Below are 17,286 nucleotides of genomic sequence, written 5' to 3'. Positions count from 1 at the left end.
TGTAACTTCTGAGAAAATATTCTTACTAATGAATTTCTTGGGTCACAGTGAGCCGTTATAATTGCAGGATAATTGAGCTTAACTAATCAATTACTTGAGTTTGCTCTGTTTTAATAAAGTGACTAATTTATGCTCCATGTATAAATGAAACGGTTTCTTCAGAGAACAAATGCCACCTTGTGGTCAAGCAGGTACTGTGACAAAAGATACATGACCCCGTTTTTTCATTACAGAAAAAAGTCAAATTGTCTGACAGACAAGGTTGATTGATATGCATTCAGCTAATTGTCTCATAAAATTTCCAGTGAAATCGTCTATAATTGTATGAGTTGGGGTGAGTAACAGGTAACTGCTTTGTGATTGGCTGAAATGACCTGGTTGAGGGTCAGTGTAGTCCACAGTGTATCCATCCAGCTGGAGCAGTTCCACTGGCTCGGCTTTCTTCTCTCTATAACTGCACATGGCAAAGGTATATTGGCTAACCTAAAGAGGAAGAGAGAACAGAGGTGTTTACACACACACGCGCACACACACACACACACACACGAAAACCAGTCACAAAGCCCCACACAGACATATGTCAACACATTCTCACTGCTGGTGACCATCTTTGTGATTGTGTGCTGAGTGTGTAGACAGCGACTGTGTGACCCGTTCCAGAGTAATGTGTTTGTTTGTGTGTATGTGTGTGCGTGTCTGTCTGTGTAAGGGTAAGGTTCAAATGGTGGTTGTGGGGGGAAAGGGGGGGGGGGGGGGGGTGGAGAGAGTTGTTCGGCAGTCAGGAGGGCGGTTGCCTTGGCCACCAGTGGATGCGGGTCCGACTGTGTCACTCAGGGCAGACAGATGAGTGTGGGAGTGACACTCTGTCACAAACGATGTGAGTTGGACTGCTAGGTGCCAGTCATATCTGGGCAATCTGGAGAGGCCAGCCAATCCAACACGATTGTCACCTCTGCTGCAAGTGGCAGTTCTCACTCGCTGCTGCGTGCCTCCGTGTGACATGATAAATTCAATGTCATGTTTGTGACGGGGGAATCGGGCTGGCTGGGGGGGCACAATCCGGCTCGCCGTCGCCCGGGCGCCTTCGGGACGCCAGCGGGGCACGTCTCCCCGTAGTCCCCCCCCACCCCCCACCCCCTCCCCGCCATCCCCTTTTGCCCATCACTGCCCGCCACTAAGTGAAGTTTGGGCCTGTCAAAGGCTGCGGAGATGGCCTGACGGAGCGGGAGCCCCCGTGTAGCCGGCGGCCGAACTGACCTGCTGTCAAACTGACAGTTAAAGGATTTTAAATGACTTTGCTCCCTGATTACCCTGCATGCTTTGCTCTTTTAAATAACCTTGTTATTGTTGACAGTCTATAAATTGCATTGTGGAGAGAGGGGAAAAAAAGCGAGGGGAATGAGAGAAAGAGAGAGAGAAAGAGAGAGAGAAAGAGAGAGAGAGAGAGACAGAGAGAGACAGAGAGAGAGAGAGAGAGAGAGACAGAGCTCCAATCGATGCAGCGCTTGGCCGCTTTATTTGTTGTGTTTCTGGGAATGGCAGCCGCCCCCAGAAGCCCCTGGACATCTAGGACATTACCATATTCAGCTGCTTAAGACCGCACACCAGTGCCAAGGCATTAAAGCGGGAGATGGAAGGGAGGGAAAAAAAAAAAAACATTGAATGAGTGTCTAAAGGTAGTTTTGAAGGCCTGCCTCCAGGCCGGTGAATAATTAGACTTCACTTTGCATCTTAAATATTGGGCTTATGTTTCCAATTTGTTGAGTGCAGCAGGGACATGAAGTGGCATTGAGATACATCCACAGGCTGCTTCAAGTGAATGTGTGTATGCGTGTGTGTGTGTGTGCGCGCGTGTGTGTGTGTGTTTGTGTGTGTGCAGACGATGAAAGAAGAGAAAGCAGGGACTAGAGAAGGAGGGGATAAAAGGAGAAGGGGGGGGGGGGGGGGGGTGGGGGGCTTAAACTGAGGAGGATGAGTCGAAGTGTGATTCAACAACTCTTTATTTAGTCAAAACACAGTTTCACAGTTTGAGCACAACATCTTTGCAATGGCTGACAGAACACAGTCTAGCCCAACTCGATGATCTAGTTGGAATTCCCACTTCAGCTGGGAATACACATAAAATGGGGGCTTGTGGGGGTAAGGCACTGTTATTGGCATGAAAGCGGCATCTATGTTAAGTGCTCGACCCTGTTCCCGAGGTTTGGCATGGGGAGTAAACATTGTCGATCCTTGGAGAGCGAACTTTGCATGACACTTGACAACGCCGAAGCCAACGTCCATCAAAAACATGCTGTAAATGATCTATGAGCTCCTGTAATTAACCATTCATGAATAATTCAACAGTACACTAATACCCACACTGAAATAAATACCCCACAGACAAAACAGTGCTATTTATAAAGAATCACGGTGAATGTCAATCAAATAGCAATCGGTAGTTTGAGACTAGAGCCTGTGAGCTGTTATGTGTACTGGGCATCTGAATCCAGTTCTAATGACGACTGGAAAAGAGTTTAAAAGGAGGGCTGAAAAGAAAGAGATACAATACATTTCCCCAAAGCAAACTCTGCTGTACCCCTCCTGGGTAACCGACTGGGTTATTCAGGAGAGGTACAGCACTTTAGGAGGTACACTTTACGCAATCTTTAAGGGTGACCAATGGTAACGCGCAACAATATTTGTGGACAATCAGAAAATATTTCCCTTACGTGCACAAACATACTATTTCCCCTCACTGAGTTTTTATGACTTATCATAATATAATTTCGTTTCAGAACTGCCCAAACCTGAATAAATGCACGTAGATAGTAGCAAAGGCTTCCTCATTTCAAAACACGGCTGCCTTTGGGAGTTTTGAATATCGAAAATGTTATATAACATATATAAACAGATTACATTCATTATTCTAGAAGATTAAGGTGCTGAAATACATTTGGGTGTACATATACACATATATATTTATATATATATATGCTGTCTTCCCCAGGTGCCTCTGAGATAGGAAAGATAATGTGAGCATGCTTGTGTGTGTGAGTGAGAGAGAGAGAGACAGAGAGAGAGAGAGAGAGAGAGAGAGAGAGAGAATGCAAGAGAGAGGGAGAGATAACCACACACTGTGCTATAAGTACATTTTACATGATAAAAACTGAACAAGTAAATAAAGCTGTGTGCTGCTTTCAAAGCAAATTCTCAAACAAACTTTTTATATGGCCTATAATTTTCTTCTATTCACAATGACTCACCCAAACACACACACAAACACACATATATACACACAAACAGTCTATTGACTGGTGTTTGTCAGTTGTGAGTGTGTGTGTGTGTGTGTGTGTGTGTGTGTGTGTGTGTGCCCGGGAGCTAGAGGGAGGCATATTCAGTAGACTCTTTCTAGCTGGGAGTGTTAGGCCAACGTACGCTTTGCTCCGTCAATCCTTCTGTCATCTCTTTGCTCTCGGACATATTTTTCCTCGACGTGGAGGAGGCAGTGCACCAGTCAAAAAAAAGAGGACAGAAATAAAAAGGCTACAACAAACCATGCAGCGTGCTGCCATAACGCTCTCTGTCAGAGCCTCAGCTAGAAAGAGATGCATAACCACGTAACGCCTTATGCACTGTGACAATGTAAAAAGCTCAAACACAGCGTTACCTGTGTACAGTTACAGTTGTGTGTCCTCTCCTGGTAGCAGTTTAATGTAGCAGTGGCTTAAGAGTACTATAGTATTCACTATTAATGCTAATGAAACATGTGCTTACCTGCACCAAGACAAAGAATCTTTTCTTCCATCTCTTCCATACATTTTTCCCAATAGCCCATAGGTATCTGAATGAAAACACAGAACTGTCACTTTAAGGCTGCTTTGAGAGGAGATATGGAACATAATACGACAGAATATGACAGGTGCATAACTAGTCATTTTCAATTTTTGATTAGTAATGTCACAGACTTTTCACATGTCTGGCAATAGTAGTGGACAACAGTATTGTCATCATATTGTGGACAAAAGAAGAAAACTGACACTGATCCTGAAATTTGAAAGCTGACTTTTGCTGTCCTCTGGTGGCGAAAAAGAAAGTATAATCAGTGACAAGTATTTGGTACTCAGGCAGAACCTGTTTTAATTTTTAAAGGAGCAAAACCATTTTGCTTTTTCTTTAGAAGGCAGCTTAATTAATGCCGATAGCTAACAAGGCCATAGAGATCTCTGAAGTCAACGGTGCAAGAGAGACTGTGTAGGTTAAATCTTCATAAAATAAAAAAAAAAGTTAAACAGACACAGAGACTGAGTCGTACTGAAGCGGTTAACAAGCCTTCTTAAATGAGCCTGCCAGTCTCTACTGTCATTATGTATCTGTCAAATATTATTTCTCCCTTTTGACCCACTTTCCAGAAATGACAGACTTGCGGGCTCTCAATAAGCCCTATGCCGAGAGAGGATCTGGTAGTGTTGCGTTAACTTCAAACATTTGTGGAGCTTTTAAAAAAGAACATCTGGGATAAGCAAGCAATGCCAGCCTCTTTTTGCCTGCTCTGTGCCGCCTCTCGGTCTCGTTAAGGGCACCCTGGCATGTCGCTCTGAATAAACCGGTGCCCGGGGGCTGAAGGGGGGGGCACGGGGTTGCCAGGAGACAGAGACTGCGTTTGGCACAGAGAGCTCGAAGTTTGGCATCGGTAAGGCTCTCCTCCGAGGAGCCCGGGTCTTAGAAAAGCCTCGTACAGAAAGCATATGGAAGATTGTAAACCAACGAGACAAGCATAGACCCTTAGAGTAAGACCAAAGGGCAAAGCCATCATGCTTCCGTTCACTCTCCACACTGAAGAGGGAGATTACATTAACATAGCTTTATTGAGCATCTTACTGTCAAAACTGTCTCTTTCCTTATATGACTTTCCATAATCAAAATCATTACTGCTCTACAGATGGATAAGATGGATAAGAACTGAGAAGACTACAGAATTGTACGTAACCTCTTTGAACAGTAAAAGTTAAGATAACCTCACATGAGATCCTTAGATTTCTTCATCAGTCTAATATGGGTATCAGTGACATACTGTTAATTTCAGACAGAGATCTAAAGACACAAGATTGCAATTTACAGACTACACAATCTTAACACGAGCTACTTCCAATATCATTTTAACAACAACAACAAAAAATCTTACCAGAGCTACACAATTGGAAAATGCTAGAAAACTGTTCGACCATAAGAGATTCAATGAAGTGATTCTTTAACCTATCTGCTCAATTCGGTATCATCTGTCAGGACCATTCAGTATACGTTTTTTTTTTGCCTGTAAATCCAGGCGAAGCAAAGCTGCAGTATAACATTTATCCTCTAGATGGAGACAAACGATCAATTCTGAAGTCGCCATCTCTAGAGACAAACAAGAAGTAACGGTGACTCAGATAACTGGAAATGATAGCAACAGGCTACAAAGATTAAGGTGTTGTTCTGTCTGTCTACAAGCCATAAAGAAGAAGAAGAAGCAGAAGAACAATAGAAAACTGTTCAGATACTTTGCGGATATGATCGAGTCTATCCGTGGAGATGTCTGAGAAATATAACCACTTACCCACAGTGTTTCATGTTTTGCGGTTTGTCCATGCGAACTGCCAGTTTGATCTTCAGGTCATCAGGACAGCCTTTGGACACGGTCATTTTATGGAGCTCAGACTGCTTTGGGCTATTTGGCGTTGGATGTAACACAACCTGTGGAGTCCATTACAGACAACTTTACCGACTGTCCACCAAAGAATGACGATCGTGATTAAGACGAATTATCGACAAACCCAATCCCTAGATGCATAGTTTAAATTAAGATTTATAGCCAGCTAAGTAACTTCATGCCTGTATGTCTTATTATCACGTAGGCCTGGTGAAGAGAAGGTTTCTCTCTGTGGAGTTTTATGCTCACTAATGGAAAAGTGGAAACTTAATCATTTAATGAAGAATTATAGGATCGCGGCCGCACACCCTTGACTAACTACTGATTTCAAAATGCTAATTGAAAGTCCATGAACCTTTTAAGAGTGCTCTCTTTATGAGAATGGACTCATGATTGAAAATTTCAATCACAATGATGTCCAATTATATTATGTTTGGGTTTAAGAATAAATAGCCGGCATTTTGCTTGAACTGTTAATATGCAAACCTTAACAAAAATTCAGTTTATCATTTCCATTAGCACTTTACTTCATTTTGTAAAATTGTCTTAGAATTGTCATGGACAGTCACAGATCAACGGCAAAGACAACTTTGATCTCTCAAATTCGTTTAAAAGCCAAATTCAAGCAACTATAGCCACCAAGCTAACATTTACTTTTTGCTAACCTAATTTATGAACCACCAGTGGCTGACGTAGCACAGGTTAGAAACAGAAATGAATAAATTTATGTTGGTTAGCACTTAGTCTGATATCACATACAACAGAAGTTAATGAAGCAAAGTATGGGGGGGGGGGGGGGGGGGGGGGGCAATCTTTGACCAATTTGGGGAAAAAAATACTTTCACAAGTGTTTCATCACAATGTTGTGCCAATAATATAGAGACCATATGTTTACAGAGTTATTCCTACTGTAGAGTTCTGATAGAATTTTAAACCCCTGAAAATTGAAAATTCTGCTTACTATTGCTTTCTGCTCTGTAACCTTCTCATGCTATCTCACATTGCAGATATATCCTTTTTAACATATCACTTTCAATTATTTCTGCTACCTCTCGACAACTTTGAAGTTACTCTTCATTTGCATAATAACACAGAGCGAATTCTTATCTAAGGATTGAATTTCACTAAAGCTTTATCACTGAAGGTGGGGGGGGGGGGGGGGGGGGGGGGGGCAGAATAAAATCCAGGGTAGTTGACTGAACACTGGGAGGTCTTGTGCTGTCTGAAGGCTGCTGTATCCTTTTTCTGTTTGTTCTCTCACATTTTCTCTTTTTCTTTCCCTCTGACTCCGTGGTATTTACAGCCCGCTTTAACATTCTGATATCAGGCTCTTATGCTCCCTCTCTCTCTCTCTCTCTCTCTCTCTCTCTCTCTCCCTCTCTCTCTCTCTCTCTCTCTCTCTCTTGCTCAATCACTCTCAATCTGTTTCTCATGTTCTCCTGTTTTTGTGCATACCCAGGTGCGTGTTTATAGTTTCATGTGCATTCGTGTGCATGTGTGTGTGGTGTGTGTGTGTGTGTGTGTGTGTGTGTGGGAAAGAGGGAGAGACAGAGTCAGTCTTACCCTCCCTAACTCTTTATCTTCCAGTGCCAGAACTCCAGTGCTCTCTGTAAACAGTTTCACCTTAACCGCAGGGAGAGGGTGTGTAGTAGTGAAGTCACCTTGAGTTCCCCATCTGAAAAACAAGATGACCAGAGGTGAGAGAAAAGGTTAATAACTAACACCCTGGTCCACCCTGCGCAAATATGACCTCGGTTCCGTTGTCATCATTCCCTCCTAGAGACCTGTAGTCACTGGCCTCTACGTCTTCCTCCATTTTCACCAATACCAGACAGGACCGCTTAAAGGTGCTTGTAAAATGAGTTAAGTGTTCCCGAAACTCAGCGTTTTAAAATGTTTTTCTTGTGTTTTGTATTTATTATTCTGTCATTTTCCTTGTGTTAAATGTTTCAGTTGAACAATCCAAGAGGCATCTTAACACCCGAGAGGAGCTCCATAATGTGAGTCACTTCAAATTGCTCCAAATAAAACTGAGAATTTTTTACATTCTCCCATTTAGCAGAATCACCAAGTAATGATTTTTAAATGTGCACCATCTATCCCCTCTGAGAGGTACTTCTACTGAGCAAGAATTCCTGTCAATATCAAGTACCATATAAGTAAACTGTCCTGATGGATGTATTCCTGTGAAATCCTATTCTAAAGGTTTTGGTAATGTATTTTCTACTTAAGCTTTCAAAAGGTGTGTGTGTGTGGAGGGGGGGGGGGGGGGGCTTGATTTCGTACCATTACACACTAGACAGCTCGAGAGAACACCGATTGAAGAGAATGTTCAGAGTGTGTTCAGTGTGTGTTGGTGCGCCATCCCAAGGGAAAGAAGACAATAAGCTTGGCCCCAGTGCACAAGGGAAGGGAAGGCTGATGATCCACGCTGCCATGGCAACCCCCCTGTGCGTAGACCTCCGTGCTATAGAGCCTAGAGGGGTGAGGCCGGTGGCACATGGGTAGGACGCGTGAAGTCAGGCTGACCAATCAGAAGATAAATATGGAACCTCCACCCCCCCCTCCCTCAACTTAATCCCCCCCCCAAAGCATAGAAGACCTCTGGGAGAAATAGCTTTGGATGAATAGACACCTTAAGCAGTGCTGGTTAACCAGTCAGTATCCCCAGCTACAGTGTTGTCACTGTGTATCAGCATCGGTCCCAGTGGGTCTCACACTGATGTGCTGTCTTTAGAGCCGTTACTCTGAGTGGCCAGTGGAAATCTCACAGGGGCATCACACACTGCTTTTGCTTCTCTGACCTACTCAGCTACAACAGGGAAATCAGACATGTCTGTTAAGAAATGGGATTTGCTGTCAAGCTTTCATATGCTGTAGTTCTGTTGGTAGCCCCATCTGTTTCGCTCACTCACTAAATTTGTGTCTCTTGGCATTTGCATTTATTCTGTGTCTCTCTCCTTCTCTCTCTCTCTCTCTCTCTCTCTCTCTTTCCCTCTCTCTCTCTGTCTGTCTGCTTTAGATCTCTTTCATGTCTCTCCATCTCTGTTCTGCAGTCTCTCTATCGCTCCCATCTCTTTTACCATTTCACTCCATTTCTTTTTGCAAAGACACACACACACACACACACAGGGAGGCAGATCCCTGGAAGGCACCTCGCTGTAATTCGATTTGGAGCAGAGCACTCTCTGACAGGCTGTTGAGAGTGAACCTGGTTGGATGATTGCTCTCTGCCTGTATCAATGACAACACAGGACACATACCGTGAGTTTCAGCAGGTCTCAGTGTATGTTGGGCTTGTAAACTGTCTGAATATAAACAATGACAGCAAACATGAACCAAATTGTAGCAGCACAACAAACAGATAATCTGCAGACATAGGGTATTTACATTAGATTAATAACATAAACAACCGAAACATATTCCATATGTTCTGCGGGGATTATTTCCACAATTTCCTTCTTGAGGACTAGCACTCGGTCATGTCTAATCTGTACTGTGCTGGAGCATGTCCTCCTCTGGGAAGACCAAAAATCCATGTGTACTACATGGCATGCACACTCTTGGATCATGAGGAAAAAGAACTGGCATATGGCAGACACAGTTGAAGCAGCTCTCATATCATCTCTCACATCTAATGCTGAACATCTGTTTAAAAATGCTGAGTTTTCCAACAAGATGGCCCAAAGCATAATATCCCAGCATGTGTATGTGTATGTGTGTGTGTGTGTGTGTGAGAGAGAGAGAGAGAGAGAGACATAGAGAATGACTGTGAGAGAGTGAGAGATGCAGAAAGTAAAAGAGACAGACAAAAGAGACAGTCTAGTTTGGTGGCTCTGTGTCACACATGAATTGCAGTGAGTCATACCAGCCTGCTTCTGGCCGGACACACACACACAAACACACACAGAGATACACACACAACACAGGCTTCTCTCAGGCATGTTTTTTTTTTTTTTTTTTTTCATTGAGTCATCCCAAATTGACCGAGTGGTCAAACAGCAGAGGAGGGCAGCATCTGACACCATGTTGCAAGTCAGAGAGTTAAACAGACTGCGGCTATCACACAAGATCTGTGAGATGAACGCCCCAGACTCTGTTCAAAGGTCAGAGGCCACCGGGTACCATGGAGAATGACTGTGTAAAGACCAGAGCGTCCCCAATCGTACGACCCATCAACTCACATAAACATTGACTGTATTGGCAATGGGCAGTATCTCTAAATATTTGACAGGAATTATTGAGGATTTTTTTTTTGGAGATCACTGAAGAGAACTGGAACCATATTAATGTACAAGGAGGATCTGCGTATTTCCTAAAATATCTGCCCGTATATTTGCTCTATTGCTGCATAAAGAGCATGTAGCATACAGTGTCACAACCTACTGGTCAAACAGTTAATCTTCCCATTGGCATTTTGGTGTTGTAGGCCATATTAAATTACATTAAGCATTACATAACAATAAAGCAGAAAAGAGTTATTGTTTAGGGGGGGGGGCAATATTGAGTAAGTGGTAAATGCTTGTAGCACAGCCAGTTCTGACCTTTGTTTCCTCGACAACTAGGCGCCGTATTCGGGTCTTGGCAGTTGTGACAATTCGACAGTTTCTGTGAATCTCCCCCAGTTTGGGAAACCCCAGGGCTGCACTGATCATTACTCGAAGCTGTCAGTTTATCTGGCTATTTCAATCTCCCTGAGAGTCTGTTTCAGCACCATGTCAAAGAAAAAAAAAATCTGGCTGAGGTAAAAACTCCCCCTGACAGCCTGTCCTCTCGGAAGATGTAACTCTCTCTCTCTCTCTCTCTCTCTCTCTCTCTGTCTTTGTCTCTCTCTCTCTCTCTGTCTCTCTCTCAGCTGCTCACTTTCATTCTCTTTTCCTGACACATTCCACCTCAGTCTCAGCATGGCCAGAGCTCCTGAGACCTGCCCTCTAAATCTGTTCGTCTTTTTCTCTTCTTTCTTTTTCTCTCTGATTCTATGGTGTTTTCAGAGCCCCCACACTCTCCCACCCCCCACCCCCTCGTCCCCCCGTGTATCTGTGTGTGTGTGTGTGTGTGTGTTTACGTGTAGGAGAGAGAGAGTCCATGACTCCACGCAAATGCATTTGTGCTTGTTTTTGCGTACATTTGTGTGTAGAAGCCATTTCCATTGTGGAGTTCTCCTTTGAAGTTTGTGTTTGGTTAACAGTGAAAAAACCACAAGCTCAAAGTGTAAAATAAAGTTGCAATGGGAAAGTCAAACTAATTTCATGCATACTTAATGAGAGAAACCCATTGTCACTGTTGGCCTATCAGGGTTGCCTCAGATTGTTTAAATTCTGTCCTATCTGCATGCATCCATTTGCATATAAATGAATTTCTATTCATGTAAATATTTCATGTGAAGGAAACATTCTGTTGCCATAGCCTATTTCACCTGTAGGTGGCACTGTAGGGACTTGAATTTTCTTAGCAAGCTGAACTAAAATGAGTATGATCGAGTCAAAATTAAACCATAATATCAGGAATTTCACAACTAAACAGCAAGAAGCTAAGTTCTGCGCATGCAAAGTTTTTATGATGAAGCTAGCGCTGGACACAAGACATTTTCATAGGCGTGGAGCAACAAAACGAAATACGCAGAGAGCCACTACCCGTGTTAATCTGTTTGTAAATACTTTCCCTTAAAAAATAAAAGGAGCAAGAGAGAGAGAGAGAGAGAGAGAGAGAGAGAAGATCTGATAACCTCACTGTGCTGTCTGAGAACACTAATGAAGAACATCCACCAAACCTTCTGGTTTCCTGAGTAATTAAACCATTAATATCATTCACTTAGTGCACACGTTTTCATTGCTTTGAATAATGCAGCGCAGTCTGGTTAAGGACGGGTGCTCATGTGAAACAAACGACACGCACATGGAGACATTAAGCTGCGTCAATGCGCTTCTACAAAACCGAGGCACAAATAGCCACAGACGCAGTTTGACCAGCACACAAAGAAGTTTCTTCAGCGGCGGGTTCTCTCTCTGAGGGCTCAGCTCCGTGGTATGGAACTAGTCTTGAGCCATTCGTGAGAGATTTGCCATTGATTTAGCAGACGGCCAGGCATGTGCTAACCTCACAGGACCTCTTCTGAGACACTCATTACGCTTAAAGCTTTCAAATCACCAGCGTGCTCTGACCCTCAGGGCAATTCACTCCAGGCTGTGGAAGGGCCAGCTACTGAACACTGCCCTAGAGTTACATAACTCACAGTCACCACACAGAACCAGCCAGTGCCTTGGGGGCAAGACAACATGCAGCAGGATAAAATGGAACAGGGCCATATCTATTCATCTGTTCTCACACACGAGTGAGGTTTGGAACTATTCAGATAAACCAATCAGAGACCTCTCTTCTGTTTGTGGACAGCCTCTTTTGGAGAGACAGTTATATTTGTCAGTCTATTGGATTCATTACGCAGATATCATTAGCATATTTGTGTTGGATTTATTAGATTGATTTCGTCTTACGTGAATGCGTTTGTGTTCGGTTTATTAGATTGATTTTTGATATGAATGTGTTTGCGTGGGGTTTATTAGATTGATTGGGATATTACTGCGTCTGTGTACGGTTTATTATATCGACCAGCGTGATTTAATGATGGTTGCCGGGCTATTTGGACTGACCGGGGAGAAAAATACTTGGATGAAATTTTAGGATTTTCCACATCACAAAGCGTCCGTGGCATCCCCCCCGCACCCCACCCTCAAAATACAGCAGCTCTGACTGATCCAGAATTGTTCACCTGGAATAATAAGAACTTACCAGCAAAACAAAATGAACCCAACTCCTGATGAAGCAGCTGTTTTTGTGAATCGTCCACAGACAATACATTCGTTCTGCTCTCTGCCCTTTGCATGACCAGTAGGGCAAGAGGAAAAATGATGCCCATCTCCTCTTCTGCACCCCTCCCTCCCTTTTTTTGTCCTCCTAAACACACTCCCACAAAAGCAGCACCTGAGCCTTTCCGGACACGGGGGTGGTGGTGGTGGGGGGGGGGGTGTTCTTAAAATAGCCCAGACAAAGAGCACGCTTTATCAGACACAAAGACAGCCGTCGCAGGCTGGCACAGATGCCTGTCTGCCCACAGCCTGGATGGGCGTCTCTGTCAAGTGCAGTCTGCGTATTTGTACGTGACCAAATAATGAGACACAATCCAGATGCCACACATGACGTTGTGTTAGAAGAGCTTGTTTTAACTAGATGAACGGAGTATTTTCGCTAATAGCTGCCATCTGTTTTCTTTTCTTTTACTGATGGGAAGGGAACCAATGTATTTGTATGTGCAGTTACAAAAGCGAAACCCCATTACAGAACGCCCCATGGCAGTAAATGCAGACCCAGGTTTACAATAGAAATATCGCTCACTGATCCTTTCTGCTCCAATACATTTACATCAGCAAGTGCTCTGAATTATGCATTACTAGAGCATCACATCCTCTCCTCACAAAAGATGAATATGTGATCTATACCAGAAACACACACAGATACTACTGCGCTCTTTATGTCAGAGGACATGAACTTTTGGATGATTGGGCTCTTCTCTGTCTTCCCGTTTTCCTTGAAACCCATATAGAAGTGCATGCACAATATTGAACATGTTATGTATATGGAAAGCTTACATACATATGCAGTCACATGCAAAATTCATGTGCCTCTTTCTCTCTGGTCTCTCTCTCCAGTCTCTCTCTCTGCCTGTCTCTCTGTCTCATGCAGTCACATGTTAAGTGAGCTCTTTAATTAAAAGAGAAATGGAAAGATCAATCGTGACAGCAGTTAGGTGTCTGATCAAATAGGTAAAGCCTGTCAACCTCCCAGCAGCCCTCCAGCACTTAGATTTCCCCAGCAAACCATACACACGGCTACCCCAGAGACCCAGTGGGTTCACAGGATTACAACAACAGTGCCTGCAGCCAAGTGCTCCTCCGCGTGTGTGTGTGTGCGTGTGCGTGTGTGCGTGTGCGTGTGTGTGTATTTGTGTGTGTGTGTGTGTGTGTGTGAGAGAGAGAGAGAGAGAGAGAGAGAGTGTACGTATATGTATTTGGATTCGTATTTACATACGTAAGTGTGTGTGTATGTGTGTGCTTGTGTGTGTGTGTGTGTGCGTGTGCGCGCGTGCGTGTCTGAGAACATAACCGTATTTATGTTTGTTGCGGGTAAATCTAGTTAAATAATAAGATAAGCTGCTGATTGTCGTAATGGGTCTCCTGACTTTGCTTACATGAGCTGTATTATTACCTCAGCGCTACGCTGGGCAATGTCAAACAGGAACGTGAGATGGCTCTCTGGACAGCCATCCCCAGCCTACTGATCATATAACAGCCCAATCTGTGTCAGCCACCACCTAATCTACGGCTTCAAGGGAGGGGCGCTGGGAACCAGCACTAAGCAGGCTTTAAGACTACTACAAGTCTGCAATCTTACATGACAGCAAGCACACACAGGGGAAAACAGCATTGTGTACATAATAATAAGTTACCAACGTGTGACCGGTGAACGAACTGATACTAACAACAGCAGCGTAGGGCACCTGCTGCTTTAATCAATCACCTTGTCAAATGAATTATTCAACAGCCCACTCCAAATGTGAGTCCTGAAGGATTTGTGTGTCCAGTCATTTTTAAAGCAGTTATTTTAATGGTCTGGGAATAAGGTAAGGGGAGTAAGGGAACGCTTTACTTGTAGTGAGCGGCCTGCCTTAAAGCTCACGTCACACATCACACAGATGTGAGCAAGAATTTGAAATGGTGTGTCAGAACTATTTACCGACTGATGTAACCCTTTTGATGACGTTACATAACAGCACTATGTAACACCTGCGTAATCTTTCTAATGCTTGTTCCACGCGTATTGCAGGTCCATGTTTCCTAACACATCAGGAAAGATAAGTACCCAGATATATCCATAATTCTATATATTTTCCATATATAATATAGGATTACAAACACTCACACAGACACACAGACACGCAGACTCACAGACACACACACACACACACACACACAGGAGAGACTCACGTTGGTTTAGAGGCCTCAGCCTGGTCCGTTTGGAGCTTCTGTCCCCCCTCCACCTCCATGGTGCAGTAGACAATTCGATTGGGTGCCAGTGACTTTAGGCCCTGTACCTCCATAATCACCACCTGAGACCAAAGAGCAAACACAACCCAGTCTAAAAATACATTCATCAGCGTCCCCTCCACCTGTCCGCTGTGACGGATGGACCCCCACGGAGCACAACCTCTGTCTGAAACACACGAGATCACCCACCTCAGTTGCGTAAAGAAGAAGTACCCCACAAATCATCTTAAATGGTTTGCCCCTCCCCCACCCCCCACCCCACCTACCCAACCTTCAGCTCTCAGTCACAACTGCCCTACACTGGCAGGAGAAAATCCCGGGCTGTCAGATGGAGTGATCATTTGTGTGTTAGGAGGGAGAAAGGGAAAAGGCAATACACACAGGACATCCGTCACGTCTGTCTTTATCGTTCTAACGCCTCCAGTTACGACCCTCTGAGGGCACCCGGATGCTTTAGGGCTGAAGAATGATTAAAGATGCATGGGATGTTTATTGTGTCGCGGCCTGTCTTTTCCGGTTATGATACTCTTCACTCTGACCGGCTTTAGTGAACTGAATGATCTCCTTCCTCAGACCACAGGCAACTGAACTCAAAGCGTCAAGTGATGGTTTTAATTCAAAATAAATTAATAAATCAAAGAATACCAATTCAGAGAATACGTTTTGTGGTTTGATTTGCCGTATGTTGATAAGCAATGCGATAAGATATAGCAGGAGCAGGGTTTTTTTGTAGACTTCATTTGCAATTTCAGGAGCCAAAGTCAAAAGTTTGAATCCTAATTGTCCTTCCATACAAGTCTCTCTGTACATGAAAGATGTTGATATCAGATTTAATTTGTTCGTTCAATATTTTATTATATTCAACAAACAATGATGTGCATGGTTAGACCTGATAAGACTGAGACTAGCTAATATTGCCACACGCTGGACAGATTAGCCAATTTAAACATCCCAGATCACCATCAGCAGATAAATCCACTCATGTTTCACTTCCATCCAGAATGTTTTTAGAACAGCAAGGTGCACTGTTTGATTCAGAGATCGTGAGGAGACTGAAATAGCTGTTTTGCGATATCTAGATCTTCACTTGAACCAGACCGGACCAAGACTTGAATACCAACTACATTCAACACAGGTCCCTGCATGACCTCATAAAACGAGCAATTCACTTTCTATTTAATAAACTGATTTAATATAATGAACTTTCTACTGTCTGCTTAATTACTAACTTACTATGAACGTACAAGTTTGTTCTTAATATCTTATTTAACAGGATTTATCTATTACCGATTTAGTTGCAGAACCCAGGGGTCAGTCTCGTGATTTTAGGATTTACTATCATTATTAAATGATTTCATGCATCATGTTGTAGCCTTTGGGACTGAAATATTTTTAAGACTGAGTCAGTGCGTGTTGCTACTTAGTAGGGAGGTGGCTTTTAGTAATGGTTTACCTCCAGAGTGAAGGAAAGAACAACATCAGACTTGGAGAGCTGATTCTCGTCCTCCTGTCCCATGTCAATGATAGAAGTGTTATGGCCTCTCTTCAGCTTCTGCAGTTTGAATTCTCCACCCTTAGACACGGGCATGCTTTCCAAATTAGCCATCAACAGGTTCACAGATGACTTCAGCTCCTCAATATACATGGCCTCCATGTCTTTGGATACAAACTTGGGAAACTTGCCAGCCTATACACCCACACACACACACACACAAGTGCACGCGCACACACACACACACACACACACACACACACACACACACACACACACACACACACACACACACACAGAGCACAGACAGAGAACAGATACAGAGATCAGAGATCAGAGTGCGCAGGGAAGAGAACTCATCATTTAACATCAGAAGAATATCCTTTGAATGTTAAACACTTCTAATGATTCCCTCTGAGATGCTCTATGGTCCTTCTGTTTAAGAATGAAAAAGAAAAGAGTGAATCTGCCTAAGTAATAAAGGGAGATTAGCATCACTTTTAAGAGATCCCTTTCATTCATGCATTTTCCCTCCCTGGTGCTCTCACTGTAAGTGCACTATTGAAGTTGGTTTGTTCACGTTAAGATACGCTCAGAATCCCGTGCAGAATCACGCTACGTGTGCAGGGCTCAGCGCTCAGCTATGCCATATGGGTATTATTCAAAGTGGACCAACGTTTTCCTGCCGTACCATTGGCTAAGGCGATGACTTACACTTACTTTTGCAATCTGATCAGCCATCTGAAGACGTCCGTCCAGTTCTCTCCTGATCTGAGCGGCCTGTTCGTCTGGGTTGTCCAGCTGAGGGAAAAGGAGGAAAAAATGTAAGAAATTATAAAGGCCTCACAAGTCCCGCGTCTAAAACCAGATGAGCTTTAATCAATGTGATTTTCATTAAAAAGACATCAAGGCTTTTCACTTTGTAGAAAAAATCGATATCTTAACACCTTCCAATTATCACATACGCTTTCAGTTAGATCTAAACAAGGTTCCCTAAATTAAAAAAAACAAATCTGTCTTAAGAGTTA

The 17,286-nt window shown here is 43.5% G+C and overlaps 1 protein-coding gene across 10 annotated transcripts in view; it reads right to left on the bottom strand.

Moving 5' to 3' along the window:
- The window catches only part of cadpsa (Ca2+-dependent activator protein for secretion a), an 86,974-nt gene that overhangs the window by 42,549 nt on the left and 27,139 nt on the right, over nucleotides 1–17,286 (bottom strand). For all 10 annotated transcript variants that reach the window (XM_030776274.1, XM_030776272.1, XM_030776275.1 and 7 more), the window contains exons 4-10: nucleotides 16,979–17,059; nucleotides 16,220–16,453; nucleotides 14,707–14,828; nucleotides 7,232–7,343; nucleotides 5,576–5,712; nucleotides 3,757–3,823; nucleotides 375–483 (exon numbers count right to left, since the gene is read on the bottom strand). In XM_030776274.1, coding sequence (XP_030632134.1) covers nucleotides 375–483; nucleotides 3,757–3,823; nucleotides 5,576–5,712; nucleotides 7,232–7,343; nucleotides 14,707–14,828; nucleotides 16,220–16,453; nucleotides 16,979–17,059 — 862 coding nt within the window. The remainder of the gene's footprint in view (nucleotides 1–374; nucleotides 484–3,756; nucleotides 3,824–5,575; nucleotides 5,713–7,231; nucleotides 7,344–14,706; nucleotides 14,829–16,219; nucleotides 16,454–16,978; nucleotides 17,060–17,286) is intronic.

The sequence above is a fragment of the Chanos chanos genome, chromosome 6 (assembly GCF_902362185.1).
Source record: "Chanos chanos chromosome 6, fChaCha1.1, whole genome shotgun sequence".
In the NCBI taxonomy this organism is placed as follows: Eukaryota; Metazoa; Chordata; class Actinopteri; order Gonorynchiformes; family Chanidae; genus Chanos; species Chanos chanos.
This window is presented reverse-complemented; position numbering and strand designations above follow the sequence as displayed.